The 19,301-nt window shown below is 41.3% G+C and overlaps 1 protein-coding gene across 2 annotated transcripts in view; it reads right to left on the bottom strand.

Moving 5' to 3' along the window:
• TGFBR3 (transforming growth factor beta receptor 3) overlaps positions 1–19,301 on the bottom strand; it is a 128,927-nt gene that overhangs the window by 48,593 nt on the left and 61,033 nt on the right. For both annotated transcript variants that reach the window (XM_064515926.1, XM_064515927.1), the window contains exon 4: positions 5,863–6,000. In XM_064515926.1, the coding sequence (XP_064371996.1) occupies positions 5,863–6,000 (138 nt within the window). The remainder of the gene's footprint in view (positions 1–5,862; positions 6,001–19,301) is intronic.

The raw sequence follows: 19,301 nt of genomic DNA, 5'->3' as shown, positions 1-19,301 counted from the left end.
TTGTTTGTTTTGTTTTGTTTTGTTTTTAAGATTTATTCTAGCAGTGATTGCTGTCAGCAAATCACAGATGACTGGGTCCATCTTCTCACTAGTTTCACTCGCCCAGGAAGGAAATTGCTAGGCTACACAAGCAATGGAGGAAGCTACCAGTTCTGCAGGAAGAATTCACGAGCTGAGCAGCACCTGTGAAACCCTCTTTCTGGGCAGTTTCATAAGTCTTTTGGTTTTTTGCCAAGACATGTTTGCAATAAAATGCTTTTTGGGGAAGGAAAAAAATAATGACTTGAGGGGGGAGGGAGGGGATTATTTTGTTATACAGAAACTTAAGGAGAGGTGGTGGACAGGAGATCTGGCAAGGTTTTTAGGCAAGACTGAACTGTAACACCATCACAAGTAAAAGCATTTTCCACAGGTGTTGCCTAGCTTATGTAAAATTGAGACCTGTCAAAACCTACCAGTTTAATCACTGGTAAAGATGTATTTTAACTCCATCTCCCACTCCCCCACTTCCAATATAATTTGGGCATTTATATCCTGCTCAGGAAAAAGTATTTAGCAGAGGTGCTAGATAGCCCCCTTGCTGCACGGAGCAGACTTTCCCACCCACGCACTGCTCCGCTGAGCGACGAGGGGGCTGATCTTCCAGCCCAGGAACTTCTGAACAGAAAAGGTGACCCTCAAACTCTGCTATATTTTTATGACATGTAAATATATCCAATCGGACTAATATGACTAGATACATCTCTAATTAAAGTGGTAATTTTTGGTTACATAGGTCAGGCAAAGTTTACGTACTAAGCCATTTCAGATATTTTGGGATTGAAATACCATTATACATAGGTATATTTATTTTTGACACGATGAGAACAAACTCAAGACCTTCTTTATCAAAATCGCAATAATTTTCCCAGTACCACCTACTTAACCCATCAAGATATATATAACTCATGCAGTCTCTTTGAAAACAACCCAGGCTATGCCAAATGCAGTGTTATCACTATACTAAACAGAAGTCACATATATTCTTTTTTGTGATTTGCATACAGAAATTCACCTTTTTTGACACTGTGCCACAACTTCAACAATCACTCTCCATCCTGCTGCTCTTTCCCTGGTAACCTCAGAGAAGACAGCTATATTTGCAGTCAAAGCTCAGGAATAGTATCTCTGTTTTCTCTCCCCCCCCCCCTTTTTTTTTTTAAAGTATAAAAAGCACAAAAAATTACTAGCCGTAGTATAGAAAATAAACCTTTCGTGCTATTAAAAAATATCTGGCCTCCTTATCTTTTTACATGGCACTGAAGTACTATTATGTACATCCAACAGAAATAAAGCATTACAGTTGTATAACCCCGACTGGGTCACTTCTGACTAGATGTTATGCAGCACGTCCCCATGTTGTACTTCTTCCATTTTACTGCCGCTGCCCTCTCTACATGATGTGCCCCGGGTGGCCCTCTCTATTCTATACCGCATGTTACTAAATGCTAAGAGTGGATTCAAGAACTGCATTGGTATTACTGTGAGACACCAGAACAAAGCAACAAAATAATCAGGATATAGATTTCTTAAGCCTTTTTTTTTTTTTTTTTTAATCAAGATGCAAACTTTTTTGTTGTTGTTGTTCAAACTGTTTACTAATGGTCTCTCTGGTTTATAGACAGGGGGAAAAAGCACAAAGAAGCAAAATGACAGCATAGCACAGCAAAGCAATGGACAAGCAAGAAACTCCTCACTTCAGTGTAGCACCCAGGGCACTGCCTCAGACAGCTTCCTCCCAAGTACTGTCATTTGGTATCACCTTGCTTCCATTCACTGCCACGTGTTTGACAAAACTCTACAAAACATGACATTAAAAAACCCTGTATTTTGTGCTTCTTTCTATACTGGAATTATATTCACAAAGACTGGATTTTCTCCCCCGTTCATTTTAAACATCTGCCTAATGGAGGACCAGGCCAAAGGCAAAAATCTCAGCTTTAGCTGTATGGTAAGAAGTTAAACTCCAGAACTATTCAGCACTACCACGTGTTTTCCTGGTCTTTTGGAGATGTGCTGACCCGAGCTTTAAATGCTTTAATCCCTTCCTTTAGAAAAAGCAATTTAGTGCTGCTTAGTTTTGCAGTCTTGATCCAAACCATTGCAGTGAGAACTGAAACAGTGACTTCACAGACCAAAGGCAGCAGATCATCCTGCGAATGAGGACATTGTGCATCAACAGCCCTGACTCTACCCTCTTCTGCAACATAAGCATCATTTAATCTCAGTGTGCCTTAGTTTCTCCACTTGTACAACAGCACTAACAGTGCTTTAGAGTGCTCTGATGTATCATCTGCTTATGTACAAGAGTTGTCTTTGTCAGAAATAACCTTGAATCTTTGTATATAATTAACTTGTAATTTAATTTATTGAAACATACTTCCCTGTAATAACCTGACAATGCTTCACATGGAAAAAAATTTAATAGCTAGTAATCCAAAGAAATAAATAACTAGGACTTCACTAAATGGTTACATGACCCTTTAATTAGTGACTTTGATGTGGTGAATTCTAGAGATATTTTGCTTATCACCAATGAGTCCCAGAAGTTGACAATGAACCTCTTTACACTACTTCTCTAACTAGGGATCAACCAATAAAGCAGTATAATTCAGACTTTAAATACAGTACATTAATAAAATTGTGACTAGGTGAACCTATTGGATGAAAAGTCTGAAAGAGAAAAGCTGGGAAGTCAGTGATTATCCAGCCTAAGGCTTCCATAGAGACAGACACAATAGTTATGACACTCCTATGGTATGTGTGACACAGATTTCTGTTTTGAACATATAATTCATGGACATTAAAAAAGTTTTTTTAAAAAAATATGAAATCTTTTATGATTCAGAATATTCTGTTTTCTGGCTTGGCTATGAAATCAAGAAGACTGAACAAGACAGAGCTGCAGAAGTACATGTATAAGCCAAAGTATTTTCAAACAACAAAGGCCAGCAAACAAGTTCTGCACTCTGCACCCTTGGAACTGTGATTTACACTTGTACGCTTAATTCTCTGAAACTTACTGAAGGCTCTGGCAAGGAAGCAAGGAGTCTCTCCGCAACTGGAGTAGAAACAGTATGTCCATCTGCTCCATGACTCACCTGGAAATGAGAACCCTTATTCTGCAGCCCAAATTGGGCTTCGTCCAGAGGCAGTCCAAGTGATTGCAACCTGGCATGGCCTAACATAGACATAAACATCCGTACTGCAAAACCAAAGCTCATCCATTTCTTTTTGGTGTGTTGCATTTGCCCACAGGTTTTGCTAGAACTTCCTTAGTATTACCTATAGGTTTCTGTGCTGCATAATTTTTTGCCTTTCTCCAGCAAACTGTTTGGAAAATAATGTATCTGTCTTTGTGAGCAGACAGAGTGAAACTGTGGAAAGGCAACGGACGATCATTACAATTTAAGTCATTTAGTCTGTAACCTTGTGGCCTACTATCCCGATCCATGACAGCTACTGAGAAACTGAACACAGCAAAAATGGAAAGGGCCCAGATAATAGAACGGAGCTACGTTATGTTTGGTGGGAAAAAAAAAATCTTTTAAAGAGAGAACAGAGAATACATGAAATGCTGGTAAGAGAGCAACTGTAGGGATTAAACTGGGACAGGTAATAGTGGATCAGTACCCTGATGTTTTTTGGTTCTGGAATCTTGTTTTGGAAGCTCTTTGTTAAGGTTTCTATTTTTCTTTTTTATACTGTGGAAGGAAGAACATGAATTACCTGACACCTCTAGAGATCTGAAACTGCCACATAGAACTATTCAGATGTTTAACCACAATTAGGAACAAGTCAACATTGAGACCTAGTTCATTCCTTGCAACAGAAAGGCAAGATCTTGTATTTACCCAGCTAATTGCTAGCAGCGTTATTCCAGCGCCACAAGTGCGTGCTGGGAGGAGGTAAGACACCACAGCTTCCAGTCCTTACCAGGCAGAGCACTGAAGGGAGATATTTGAGTCCCACCAATGGAAAAACCAAACCAAAGGATCTATCAGGGACTGCTGCCCCACCTGAGAGACAGCCCACCCCTTCCAGCTGTGTCCATGCCCAGGTCTGCTGTGGAAGCACTGGAGCTCAAATGACTTTGGCACGAAAGGTGACTGCTGCTGTTCACGTTTTCAAGCCTGTTTTTGTACCCTGTTTTTTGTAGAGCGGGAAACAGTTTTCTGAAGCGAACACTTAGCTTATCATGCAGCTTTGGCAGCTGAGGCCTTAGGCACATTCCTATTGTTCCTATGGCTTAATGCAGCCTGCTGAAGCCCTGCTGAGCCAAACCAAGCAAGCCCAGCACAACCGCAGTCTGAACACCAGAGCAGTCTGCTGCATGTAAACGGATGGCCCTCAGCAGAGCACCGCTTCACTCCAGAGGCCAGGCAAGGCAAGGGTGAGGGGTCCAGACCACAAAAGGAAATACAGTAGGAAAAGAGGAGAGGGGGAGAAATAGCTGAAAATGAATTAGCTAATATGGAATGGGAACGATGATGTAGTAATTGTAGGACCAAGACTTGATTAAATGGTGAAAGGTGCTGTTTCTTCTGGCTAGGAGAAGAGTGAGAACTCTCATCATCCTGTTCATCTTGTTCCTCAGTCATTTTCTGAGCAGATCTGACATGCACTGGTTTTCTTGCAAGAGTCTCTTACACAATAATGAGAAAACCTGAGATTGTAAATACCTATCAAGCTAGAGATCAAGCCCATGCTTTTGACACCAATCAAACAAACTGCACTGGAAACCGGATGAAGTCCTTCAAAGTTGAAAATATCAAGGGTACTCCTACTCTTGTACCCTGATTAGAAGAAAAATAAGAACAATCCCAGAAAACTTTTGGTGTCCTGTGAGCGATGGGACTCTTGGTGCACTTAACAGCATCACCACCTCATGAGGTCACCTGAGAGAGAAGTGTCCCTTCCCTATGTGATAATGCTGCAGCACGGACCATCTTCCCCTTCTGGTGAGGTAGTGACACCGTTAAGCTCCCATCGGGTATTGCAGAGGCAGTCTTGCCTGCCTCTATCAGCTGTGCTGGGAGAGCAAAATTAAACCCTATAAGGATATAGCTAAAAATAATCAAGTGTAGTTCTGCAATTAGAGTTGAATATAGTAAAAGCAGCAACTCTAATAAAGACGACTCATGATTAGACATGATGTCACACATTAAAAATTTAATCCAAACAACTTGTCTGTTTCACTACAAATAGCAAACTTGAATGTCCTGGCAAACTGTAAGGACATGATTTACAAATACTAGGTAATATTTGGATCCTACATTATAAGCAGTGCTCCAGGCTTTCTGAGAAACAAAAATGACATCATTTTGAACTTAGCTCGGTCATTTCAATAGATGGATCTTCATTAGAGACATAAACCTTGCACTGCACATATGGAGCTTAATACATACAGACTTTTGTTTTGGTCATGGACCACACAACTAGCATCTACCCATATTTCCTTTAAGGTTTTTTGCATTACAGTAGTATCAAACTTCTAATCATGACTGCCAAATCTGTTACATCCACACTGTTTTTCAGACTTGAATTGCTGCTAGTGTTAATAACTACACAATATGTAAATTCTAAAAAAGGAGTTTTAGTTTCTTCTCTTTGAATTCACATAACAAATAATTGCATACTTTTTCAAACTGCTTTTCCCTGCCACCTAACTGCTCCCCAGAGCCCTACACTGAAACTTGACCTCCTGTTAACTTTTTTTTTTAATGTATGTTTAAAAATTTTCCAAATGAATGCTATTAACTCTACGTCTTGTACGACAAGTAGCTATGATATAGAGCAGGTCAGAGGACTCTGTATACTTACAAAAAACAATCTTCGGATTCCAGGTGCCAGTCTTTCTGTTTTTATCTTCCAGACTAGAGGCAACGGAGAGTTGAGAAGGAACACCAGCGGCTTCTGGTGAATATGCACTGATGAAATTGGATTCAAATGTAAGGTGACCTACGGAGAAATACAAAAATACATGAACACTTCTTTGTGAGTTTCAAAACCAAAGTGGAATTTGAAACAATGAATCAGAGGTCATTTTTATGTATATTAACGCTTCCAGTATTTAGACCTCCTGACCAAAGTTTGAGTTACTCTACTTCAAAAAAAAATAATAATAATTCAAAAAAAGATCAACAGAACACAGATACAGAATGAAATAGTTAACATTTGTGCTCTGCACTTGTAAAGCACTGCTAAAGTGTTTAAGAAAGCCTTGGCAAACGCTGATGAAAAATAGCTTATGTAAAAGGTCAAACCACTAAGCTGAGAGCTGGAGAACAAGGAGATAAAAGGAATTGCAAAGACAACTTAGATTTCTAGTCTCTAGATGGTAGCCTACAAAGCTGGCTTGCAGTACAACCCTCATCTGCTGATGCTATTGGAGTATAAATCTAACCTGCAAAATAAATAAAACCAACCAAACAAAAAACAGGAGGAACAAATCCAGAAACACAAGCTAACCTTACGCTCGCCTATGGAAGGAATTCCAAAAGAAATCTTGGCGTATTAAGGAAAGAAAATGCCCATCTTCAGGGACAGAAAGCATCACATAGGAAGGACTTGGGTATCAAGCCAAGGCAGTGGACAGAAAGGAGGAGAGTAACCAGACAGGAATAACCATGGGTGACCTGTAAAAAAGAGCTGAGGAAGATCAGCCAGTAAACAAAACGGAAAAGCATTCGTAATATAGTTGGGCATTTTGGGATGAAAGTCTCATTCTTTATGCAAGTGATAATAAAGACTTCTATTCCTTAGCAGCTGTCTACGCACATGGCACCCTCGGGGACAAACTAGCAAGGACAACCTCTTTAGACAGCGACGAGGAGGGGCAGAGGAGCAGAGAAAGGGCCAGGGGCTTACAGGCCTGAGCTGGAGAGGCAGCAGGAGGAGGCTGATAACCAAGCTCAGGCTGAGCAAGGCAGCACCCAGGAAAGTGGACAGAACAAGGAGAACTTGTTAGCGGCGACTTTTAAACAACCAGTTTGATTTTTCTGGAAGCACTGCCCAGTCCTGCATAGCTCAGTGCTGCCCTCCTAGAAAGGGGCTGATGATGGGCAAAACTCTAGCCTTAAGGAAGAAAGAGATCCCTTTCTCTCATCTTTTAACACACAACACAACACCTGCTGACTGAAATCACAGTATTTTCTGCAGTAGCTAATAAGCTTTATAAGCAGACAGCATTTGGCTTGACAGTTCATCCATTTTTATAAAAAAAAAAAAGCATCAGGAATATAGTCAAGATACCATATACCCCATTATATACCCCCACACATGCTACGCAGGCAAGTTTGTGTCTAACCACTACAGTTGCAGGCAGATCCTCTGAAAAAGAGTACATTATAATGCTTTCTAAAAAAGAGATTAAGGGAGTAAATATGAGCACAACCACAGTTTTGAGTGGTGGCACATATAAATGAGCATACAGGCAATTTAGAATGAATTTGCCTCCTACTCCAGAATTTGAAAGGAAATCTGAGACACTGAAGTCACTACATGGTGCTTATTGCATTATTCTTATATAGGGGAACACACCAGGTAGTTTACTATTAAAGTAAATGGAGATTCATTTGGCAAACTGACCAGACAATAGCTAGATACCAACCAACTGAGTATTTGGTATCCATTATAGTTGACAATCTTTTCAAAAGAAAGAGTTAGCTTTATATTTTTTCCCCCAAAAGTGAAAAGTTCACTTTCACTGTAAAGCAAAAGTCATACCTAGGACCCCCAAGTCTGACAGACACCTGGAGGAGTGGTAATAAGGCAGTGGAGGAGCAGTAATAAGGGTTTTCTGCTACTTACGCCTTTTGAGAAGCTGGCAAACAACGTGCTGGGTTACTCAGCGCACCACCGATCAGCAAGCAGAGGGTTACATGCAGAATTTACCTGATTACACCCATCTTTAAATGTACTCATTGCATAGTGTATTTAATTATGCCAGCTTAAATCACCATAGCAAATCCCTATAAACACACGTGAGGAAGCACTGAGGACATCGTTATTTTCACTTTTCTTATGCTTGATTAAAACTTGTTGGAAAACTGATATTGCAAGAATAATTCCACATTAGAAAAACAAAACAAAACAAGACACTCCCACCCAAAGAAACAAAAAAAGCACCGAATTATAACTGCGTGGCAAGATCCATCACGAGCATCTGCTTTCCCTATCTCACACGGCTACAGCTTCTCCCACAGCGCGCAGGGCCTCCTGCCACCCCGCAGCGTGCGGGAGCGGGGCCAGGGCCGCGAGGGCCCAGGCGGCTGCCGGCCCCAGCTGCAAAGAGCAGCGGCGGGAGGGACGCTCGGAGGGAGGCTCTCGGCGGGGGCTGAGGGGAAGGAAGCGGCCCAGCCCGGGGAGCTGGCTCCAGCTGAACTCTCTCAATACAAAGAGGGCCCGGGCAGCACGGCGGACCCTCTGCTGCGCGAGGACTCGCTTCCCGAACGGGCCGGGGGAGGCACCTGCTGCTCACGGACGGCACCTTCCACCATGCAGAGTCATCTCTTTAAACTTTCTTTTCCCGATTTGCCTTGATTTCTATGAATAAACCCAGAAAGACGTAGGAGTACCCCATATGCTCTTTAAGAGAGATTTTACTGTCACTTGGCTGAGCCTTCATATGCTTGGATTAAATAAATAGCTTCTGCTTTTCCGAGGACAGCGTGCACCGGGTAGCGCTGAATCGGACTGCAGAAGTGCTCAGCACCTGCATTTTCCAAGGAAACGCAGTCACACTTCCAAGCGCTCCGTCTCTCTCACCAGGAGGCTTATTTGTATTTGTGCATTTCCAAAAGCAAACACTGAGTACCACAGATTACCACATCTTCCAGGGACAGCATTTCTTTCCACTGACTGCCTCAAAAGAACAGAATACCTCCTCTGAGAGGGCGGCCGGGCATTAGCTCTCCGAATGCTGACAAGATGACAAAGACTTCGTATGTCGAACAGTCATGATCTTAGTCATAAAAGCTGCTTTAAAGTGTCAGGCTATAAAGCCAGAGTAAGTCTGTTAGCTGAAAGTGAAGGAAAAGATAAAATTCTTTATTTTACAGGGCTCCCACTTTGTTGTTGTCTCTAGAAATGGAGGGCGATGAATGTGGAAAGAAAAAGGTGTTTAGAACTGCTATTAAATTCTCTACTGTTAAAAAGCTTCCATTAATTCTTGCGGTTTTTCAGCTATAATCATGGCTAATTAGTAATGAGCTGTTTAAGCTATTAAATATAATTACCTTGTTCTGGTGTTATGTAATAGTTTTCTTACAAAGCAATAAAAATACTGCAATCTAAATTTACCAAAGTAGCCAAGTCGTATCCTTTGCAATACTGATCTGGCAAACATGAGTTCACATGTTATTCTGTTATTTTTTCAGCTCCAAATGGCATAAAATGCATTTGGTTTTAAAGCCTCTAAACTTCAAAGCGTCCAAGAGAAAATAGACTACACTAAGTGCAGTGGAAATTAAATGTGTTATCTCTCATCATGTGTGCCTATATCCACATCTTCATCCATAAATGATAACTGGCTTATTCTGATCCAATTTACTTTGTGTAGCTTTTTCTTGTTAAGTAAAATAGATATTGTAAATATTGACGAAATAAGGTATAATATAGGCTTATGTACTTAAATAACTAAAAATAGAAAATCAATAGCAATCCTCTCACAGAGGCCAATGGGGGCACTAAATTTGGGTTTGCATCCTGGTGGTGTTTTTATTAGAATGCCAACTTAATTTAAAGAAGATGCTTCTATCAGAAATTTGAAAAATTCTTGCTATTCAAAATCTCTGATATTTATTACAAAAAGAAATTAAGAAAAAAATAACACAAAAAAATTCATCTTAGAAAGAGTAGGGCCAAGTCCTTTGGGTAATATGAAAATGGAAAAGTATCTCCATTTCAACTGATCTCAGACAAGTCTATTCAAAGCCAACATCCATCCAACAAGACAGATGCTTTAGACTTTATGAAGATTTTTGCTTGTTAATTTTGTCACAGAAGAGAGCATAAAGAGAAAAAATACTATTTAAGTGAGAAAATCAGAGACTCTTTGCAACTGGATATACCATTAGATTTCTCAGTTGCTATTTCTTTAGACTTCAGGAATTAAAATATAAAAAAAATAATAAATAAAAGGTAAATAATCAAAGTGCAAGTTTTCTTCAAAAATGGTGATATCCCAGCTTCATACCTATCCATACTTTTGGCTGGAATTTGAGGACACAGGGAAAGTTATATCAAGTAATAAATTTTTCCTTCATTTCTATGTGAAGAGTGCAGACTGATCCTTAGGAAAAGTCACAGGACTTTAAAACATTAAAAAAAAATTTTCTCATAAGTAAATTAAGTGTTTTTGTGAAAGTTATCGGAATAAACATGATTTTGTTCATGAGCAAGACAGCAAAATCCTTATGTGCAATTCATATCCCTAGCTCCAAACTCAAAAAAGAATACAGTGAACAGGCACATGCTTCTGCAGCAGCCCCTGTCACTATACTCCATCAATTAACGAGTCCTCAGCACCAGCTCAGCTTTTTCAGATGAAAAAGCCCACACAGCTGCTCAACTGCTCAGGACTGCCTTGGTCACCATACTACTCATAATTCGTTTTTGCTGCAGAGCTAGCTCTGGTGACAAGCACCCGGGGCAGCCTAGCCCAAATGTGATGGTTCCCACTGCAAGGCCCCACAAAAGTAACAGTCCCCCACCATAGTGTAACCACACCCCCACCTAATATTTGGGATTACCCTGACCATCATCATCTGCACACAATGATACGGAAAAGTGGTATGTATTACAGGAGACTTTTCCTGGTCCTTGGAAAGATTTACAGCAGACTTTGGGGGGGATTACTAGCACTCAAGAGATTTTTGCTAACATCCTTGCTTCAAAGCATCTGGATTTTACCTTGCACGATAGCAGCCAGCAGGCTCTCACGGAGTAACCCCAGCCCAAGTAAGATGGGCATGGTTAAAACACCTCGCCAGCAAGGTGAGAGGTTTTTCTGTATGGAGGACAGCAGTTTGAGTTACAGAGCCGAGGGAAGAGCCTCGACCTTGACTCTGCAATGGAGGTATCTGAATTCCTCTTCCATTCCTACGGTAGAGACTGAGAGGCTTACCAGGACACAGAGATGCTAAAAGCTTGTAACAAACATGAGCATAAGCAGCAATTGCAATCATGCCAGCTCCTTTAGTGCGGCAGGTCCCCTCTGGCTCTGCTGTCATGTTCGTCCTCCCACCTTCTTGCCCCTCTGCCAACGGCCGGCATGACTGCCGCCTCCCGCAGCACTGCAAAGGTCCTCACCATACAGGGATATCCCTCCTCAAAAAGCCATCTCTGCTCCAGTGCCCCACTGGAGATGTAGTTAAAGCTGGTATTAGCTGAATCTTTAGTGGTTGTTCCCCATCCCCCAGCCACATTTTTCCTCTGTCTCATCTTAGTTTGTGAGCTCTTCAAGGCACATCCTTTCCTAAATGTCTAGACAGTGCATAGCACCTTTTAAGCATGGCATAAGTTAATAGAAAGGTATTGGATCACTTCAAACCACTAAACAAAGTGTTTCTAATTAATAGCAGAAGAGCTAACTAGAAGTTTTCCCTTTCTTTCTTTTTGTATTTTCACTGGCAGAAACCGTATTATTAAATATTTATGGGACGTTTTGCCCAGAAACCCCAACAGAAGTCAGTCCTATGTATGTTCAGCTCGGTACAGCTAGATATGAAGACATGGCACGAAACTCTGAACCCTCTGAAGGCAGTGGTAAAATTCACTATCTTTCTGAACCTCCCATGGAAAAATTTTTATAAGGTATCCTAAAAAGAGACATTCGCCACCCATTCTTACAGCTTTAAATAAATTTATAAAATACACACGTTTTGTACTTCTCAGCAACCTACTACCTCAATCAAAGTCTTTCTCATCTCAGGCAGCTCTACATCAGCAGCTGAGTCAAACGATACCAAAGAAAGTAAAACCAGATTCATTAAATGGACTTAAGATCTTTTAGGTCACCAAGTCCATTCACCAAGCAATTGCTCAGTCCATGTTATTTTTAAACCATGTAGAGGGCTTTAACCATTGACCAAGCGGAGAGCAGCATAGCAACACTACAGGAAAGTCAGTCAGTGCGGTCCAACACATCCCTTCCCCCTTGTGAAGGTCTCATATGATTACTGAGCTGTTGCGTAGCCAAAACTTTTATTGTGCAATCGAGAGTTAGGCCAGACTTTCTGGTCGTGCTTTTAAGCAATGGTTCTTTCAGTAAGATGCGGCTTCAGAAGTGCTGCTTGTCCGAGCAAGCTGCTCCTCCAGGCTCAGCTCTGCTGACCTCGCTCTCCTTTGGCACCCACAGACTCCTCCAAGCAACACATGACTAACTTGTGAGGAATACAAACAGCTTGGTCATAGTTTAGAAAAAGGGGTTTTAAGTGAGACTTTAAAAAGATACTGTGCTTCATAGGTGAGATGTCCATCAGACTTGTGCAGGCAGTACTTAGCGAGCCACCTTTGTAGGTACTCAGGGTTACCACCAGCGTCCACGGTTTGCAGAAAGTTCCTTTAAGGTCTCTAGCAGATCCATACGATAGCAACAAGGTTAAGCCAGCTGCCGAGGTTTCTGTTTCCCTGGAGATCAGAGGTTCAAGGAAGGCTCAGTATCACCACAGTAACCAACTACAAAAACAGTCTGTGGGCTCCTGCCCCATTGCTCTGCTAAAGCAATTTGTACTACGTGAAAGGCAAGGGCACAAATGTTGAAAACTGATCAAAGTAAACACGGCTGTTAAAGTACCATTTTGTTTTGCTGACTTCAAGGCATCAAATCACAGACACTGAGTTTTGTTATGAAAGATGAAAGTCAAGTGCCAAGGATTTGTAAGGTTGAATTAACTATTCCAGTGTGAAGGCCTTGAGATAAATTCATGGCACATTTTCCAAAACAGCCATTACAAATCTGTGCTAATACACCAGGACAAAATATGCTGTGTTGTATCAAGTTACACTGCCCAGGCTAAGACAGCTGTTCAGTAAAACCAAAGGAAAAAAAAAATCAATTTTAACCCCAGACCATATAAGGAGCCATTCTGACTTACGAGTGATGCACTAAAGGAGGATTCATGACATCTTAATTGATTACTTAGCTGCAAATATGAAGGTAATTAGTAGAAAGCATAAAAAAAATTAGAACAGAAATATGAACATTTGTATGTCTTTTTATCACTTCTCCCTACAAACACTTTGAATCTTTGAAAAGAATTCATAGGAACAAACTTATTTTAACATTTTGCTGATGGATACTATCCAGCATAAGAGATTTAGAATTTCCACTGCAATTCACTTGACAAAAATAATGCTAATACACTGTCTGTAAAAGAATTCAGTCAAGGATAACTCATGAAACCACCTTAAATGGTCAGATCTAGTACTGCATCACCTTTGAAAAGTGTTAATCAGTGGCTTGGGGGGCAGGGGGTATCCCGTGCTGATTTTTTTTCTTTAGATGATAGGAAAAAATATATTCTTCAGGCAGGGATTATGAATTCAAAATGGAACACCTATTTTATCCATTTTGGGGGTATTTCTGCTATTCTCTTTAAACATCGTGAGTGTTAGAGATTTGGTGTAAAGTCAGCTATAGTAGATTGCAATGTACAGCTTTAGGGAGCCAACAGTTTCTGAGAGTTTGCTGATTTTTCCAAGAAAGGCAAAATATGTGCACACGGTATTACTGCCTGAAGGTAATTTGCTCAAAGGGTTATGTATTCACACTCATAAATCAAATAACTGCATAACAAAGTTCCTATAAACATATGAGACCCCATGGTTTCCCTTCTGGGGAGGTTCTCAAATGCATATTTTTCATTTGTCAGCACAAGGTAAGCACCTATTTCTTTTAAAACTCACCCCAGCAATGAGAGAGAAGTTCTTTGAAACAGAAACATCACAGAGATCTTCAGGAAAAGTGCAATGCAATTAAGGAAACAGCTACAAACACTCATACCCACACACTTGCCTTTCCTCCTGAAGAGCTCCAACCTACTGCATTCTCGCAGCCCTTGCCAGAGACGCACCAAGTTTTCTCCCTGGTGTCAGGTCGGCGCCAACGTTTGCTGCTGCGGCAGGGCCCGGCCCTCGCCTCACCGCTCGAGTGGCTCCATCGCGAGGTGAGCAAGACGGCCGTGCTGATGGCCCTGCCGACGGCCACACAGCAGAGAGCAGCTGGGCCGCAATGCAGGAGACCCCGTGGGGAGGGGAAGCCCTCTCTTCCTGGGCTGCTGCTGGGAAAGGGTGCAATTCAGTCCTCAGGGAAGAGACTGAACTGCCCGGCAGCTGTGCTGGCATTTACCAGGTGTGCAAGGACTGGAGTTCATTTCCAAGGCTACAGGAAACACTCACCAAACTAATTCTAAAAACAACCTTTTGCTTATTTGATCTAAATACATAGTTGCAAATGCACTGGCATTAATGATCTTACCCACACTCTACAGAGAATCAGACTGATGAACCAGCAGTTTTAGCTCCCTTGTGAAAATGAGAATGAGAAGGATTCACCCCGGCATAATTCCACTGGAGCTGGTAGCATTAAGCCAGCAATGAATCTGATCTCACATGTTACCCAATTAAAAAAAGGTGCCTACCGCACAACTTGCTGACCCATACAATCCACCACCCGGACCGGAGAGCACTAAAGCGAGAGAACACTAAGGACCGTGAGGACTGCTCGGCTACGACGGTATAGATGCAGAGCTCCCTCCCCAAAGAACTTAGGAATCAAGACATTCAAGCCTGACACCACGTGTGTGGTGCCATCATCCACTAACAAATTATTCCGAAGTGCACGGTCTCCCCAGAGGATCACAGTAGCCGAGACGCGTTCTGCACCGCTCTGGGGAGAAACGGCAGCCCCAAGGCACACGTTCAGGGGGAAGCACTGCGCAAAACTCCCACTGCCTTCGGTGAGGACAGAGCAGCAGCCCTACCTTTGGCTCCTCTTCCACTCAGAGCAAAGCAATATACTCAAATGGACATACTGTCTTTAAAGGACATCTAAGGCCTACCCTCAGCACTGGCTTTAAATGCTGACCTGCCCATCCACTGGCACGGTACTTACGCTGTGATGAAGAAGTCCATTAAAATGAAAACCTAAGAGCTTACACCATAATCAAATACTATCTGTAGTCTCTCATCTTCCTCCAGCCTAAGTTCTGCTGTCTTTCTAGCTCTAAATATTAAATAACCAAAGTCGAGAATTTGTGCAACAGGATGGAATTATAGCATGTTTAGACCTCCTTATACTGATTTACAATTCAGCTGGTTCAGCCAACAGACTGAAAAAGCAAATTACAAGGAGAATTTAGTGCTGAAAACATTACAAGAAAATCATGAGTAAGGAAAGTATATTATACTATAGCAGCATGCTCTGTGTCACTAAACATATTGCTCAGTACTTGGCAACAGTGCCATTTGTGTCTGGTTCATTACTGGTATTTTACTGAACCATGATACTTCTCAGAAATGTAAGAGCAACCAACTGTGCTGGTAAGTCTTCACTGGAAATAAAGTAATTCAAGAGCAGCTTCGAAAAGCATCACAGTTCAAAGAGTGTTAGAAAGTTCTGACACAGAGATATTACAAAATAATTCTTCTAATTTTATGAAAATGTTGGCTCATTTCTGGCCATGGCTCTGTTGCGTAATTTATCTTTAGATAAAAATATGGCCAGTTAATTCCTCGTGTTCCAAAGTTGTTTTAAGCTGAAGCTGTCAAATGTGATCACGTTACGTTAGATGTAAATCATTTATGCAAATACTTAGGTAATCCAAAAACTAGGATCAAGTTGTTTCTGAAACAAATAACTTGGCAAACTGGCAGGACAATTATTGAAGTCCTATTTTCACTAGAAAGTGCTGTTACTTTCACAGTGCATGAGTAATGAAAGTGATAAAATCATGGGGCTTTATATCAGCAAAGCTATTTCAGAACATGAAGGGTACTAACTGTATCGACATAAGTCATATTCATAATGATATAGTTATTTCTGTGAAAACAGTTAAAAAATATAACCTGAGTTTACCGACACATCTTTTATGTACAAATTATACACACAGCTGTACGCTGCCTACTCCATCTCTACCTGTTCTAATAGAAGATCCAGCTTTCCTTGTGCATATATATTTCAATCCAGTTTTTACATCCAGGAAACTTCAGGTATTTGGGGCTTTTACTTCATCTTATGTACTCTGTAGTTAGGAGAACTAGAGCTCACCTAAAAAATAAGACTTTCAAAAGCTCCTGGCTGCAGCAAATAGAGCGGACAGTTCATGTGCAAGCACCTCCATCCAGCTCTGTCAATGCAGTTTCATCTTCACGTGCTGTCCCCTTTCGGGCACCTGCGAGCAAGGGCTGCCCCCAGCAGCCAGCCCTAGCAGGCTCCGCGGTTCGCGCAACGGGGAGCCTGTGCCCACGGGCACGAGGCTGCGACCGCGGCGCCCATTTCTCTTCTAACCCAAAGTAGAAGCTCAGGCTCCCAAAGATTAAGTGAAACCATTTGTGCCATCTGCCCTTTCACAAAGCAGTCAAGCTTCCCAGTGCTTGAGACTTAAAAACATGATGTTTCTCTCAGCTCTGCATAAATCAGTAGATGTCAATACTGTTCACATGCTCTATAATGAATCCTAAGGGGAATGTGCTCCTTTTATACATTTTGTGGGAAAATTTCTTGTTTGCTTTACATCTGTTTAAGGGCACAGGATGCATTCCTGCCAGCCCGCCGAAGCACATCATCTGTCCCACTGTTGCGAGTGGGCTACTCGCAATGGTATCATGTCTGACTTGCAAATTTTACTTTAACGATTAAGGGAGAAGATTCACTAGAAATGGAAACTTTTTCCCAGACAGTGTTTTATTCTGCACTTACTTGCACATATCACATATCTAAGCTTTTCATTGGTGACCTACCTGGGGAATGAAGTAAATTTAATATTATATTCTTCTCCCTTCCCTCCTAAACTATTACCAAGTAGTCGTGTATTTGCATTAACAATGCCTAACACAAGAGGGGGGAAAAAAAAGAAGGAAAAAGAACAGCACAGTCCTACCATGTGTGAGACAACATGAACAGGAATACATAGTAAAAAGCAGTTCCTGTCCCAAAGAAAATGATTCTTAACCTGACAGATAAAAGACAGACGACAAAGTTCAGTAAGGCCATTTTCTTTAAAGGCATTTAGGGTTAGTCCAACGCAGACTTTTCCAGGCAGACACAGAGTTCCCTTTGCCTATATTTTCAACAGGTTAGATATGGGCTGGCTACCCAACCAGAAGCTACACAGCTGCATTAACGTATCACCATAGCATCGCTAATAAACTTTGCCTCTCTGCAGGCCCCACCAGCAACAGCCGAGCATCACACGAGCCACGGATTCAGAGATACAGTATTACAGCTATCTCGCCTCCGATGGGCTCGGGCTATAGACCCAGCGAGTCCATCCCAGCTGCAAACCGCCCTGCAAGCACAACATAGCACGCGGTCTCGTATGATGATTCTGGCAAAACTGAAAGCTGAACACCGAATTTCTGAATCTCAGCTAACTCCTGGCCAGCTGAACACTCTACTTTCCACTGTTTCAAAAGCTGAAGGTAGGAAAGGGGAAGAGGCTGAGACTGTGAGGCTTCACAAAGTAAGAAAGCGTTACGTACCACAAACATAAAATAGATGATGGAAGATTGTAGTACAAAGGAAACTGCCATTTGTTTGACATCCTTTGCCTATAAAACACTTTGTTCCTCAAAGGTTTTGCAACCAGACCACACAAATCCAAGTGACTGCAAAACAGGTATATCATTCTACAGATGTCCAAGAGAGGCACAGTCAAATAGATAAGGGTAAAATTTGGAGTTCACATTTTTATTGGACCCAAGAAAACAGACATAAGATCCTCCAGAAGACAATAGCAAGGCTGTTGTACAAGTATTTTCATGCTAAATGACGCCATTCCAAGCCCTTCTCGTCTGCAGTGTCTTGCTGATTCTTGCTTGAAAACCCATTTACTGAAAAAAAAACCCCTGGTTTAATTTCCAGCTCACAGTGTAATACTGGACTACTCCTTCCTGTTTGCAATGCTTTTCTGTATAGCTTCAGGAGCATTTTCAGTGCCTCGTCATAAGTACCACTTGAAACACAAATAAATAGTGGGGAGAAGGCGGCACGCTCCAAGTGGTCTGATCAGAAAAGATACTAAAAAGCAAGTGCCACTGTGCTTTTCTGCAAGGCTGATGCCATAACAAGTCATATTTACTGACAGGCCTCAAAATTCCCTTTACATATTTGCATGCACATACAGCATAAAGGAAGAATTTGATTGATTGTGTGATAAGAGAAGTGAGCCAGACTTCAACCAACCTTCGGGATTAGAGAATCAAGCTATTTCCAGTAAGATGACAGATCTTTTTCATACTTTTCCCTCACTGATGAGATTTGGGCCATCACCAAATATTACATCTCACTGTAGAGATGCTAACTGCCATTCTCATGCTCATCATACATATGACATGAACTCTGATCATAACAAAAACATCTATATATTTTATATTGTCAAAGCAACTGTTAAAGAAATAGTTACCTGTAATTCCTTCAAACTTTAAGCCACCTGCATTTCAGGTATTTGTACCTCACAGTGGTGCTATTTTGGTATCTTCTCCTTTAAACAACAAGTTTTACAACTGTAAAAGTACTCTGTTTCTGCTTCAAGAAGAAAATGACTGTTCTAGAGAAACACTGAAACTTGAGAATACACTATGTATCATCAAAAAGCACAATGTAAACATGATAAGAAACCAACAATATTTGTTGCTGTTCTTGTGTCTTCCCGCTGCAAGGTTTGGCTTTTTCAACTGAGATAAGAGAGTAACTGTCAGGCACAGTGAGCTGCATACAATTTATGTTGGAAATTTTCATGGTGTTGGGAGCTACAAAGAGAACAACTTCATTGATATCAACTTTTGTTCAAACAGACACTCCAGAGAACAACATAAAAATGACAACTCATGACAAGTGTTGCTCCAGCATCTCTCTCACACCCACCCATGTGCCCAAGCCCAAAGCTAGACTGGAACCTGCCCATCAAGTCTGTGATATAAATGGACTTTTGGAAATGCCATCACTTTCTTAATTATCTTTTATTGAGGAAAATAACTATAGACAAAGCAGTAATTTATAAATACTCCAAGGCATGTCAGATAGAAGCTTTAAGGAG

The sequence above is a fragment of the Dromaius novaehollandiae genome, chromosome 8, assembly GCF_036370855.1.
Source record: "Dromaius novaehollandiae isolate bDroNov1 chromosome 8, bDroNov1.hap1, whole genome shotgun sequence".
NCBI lineage: Eukaryota > Metazoa > Chordata > Aves > Casuariiformes > Dromaiidae > Dromaius > Dromaius novaehollandiae.
The sequence above is the reverse complement of the archived record's forward strand: the minus strand, read 5'-3'. Positions and strand labels throughout refer to the sequence as shown.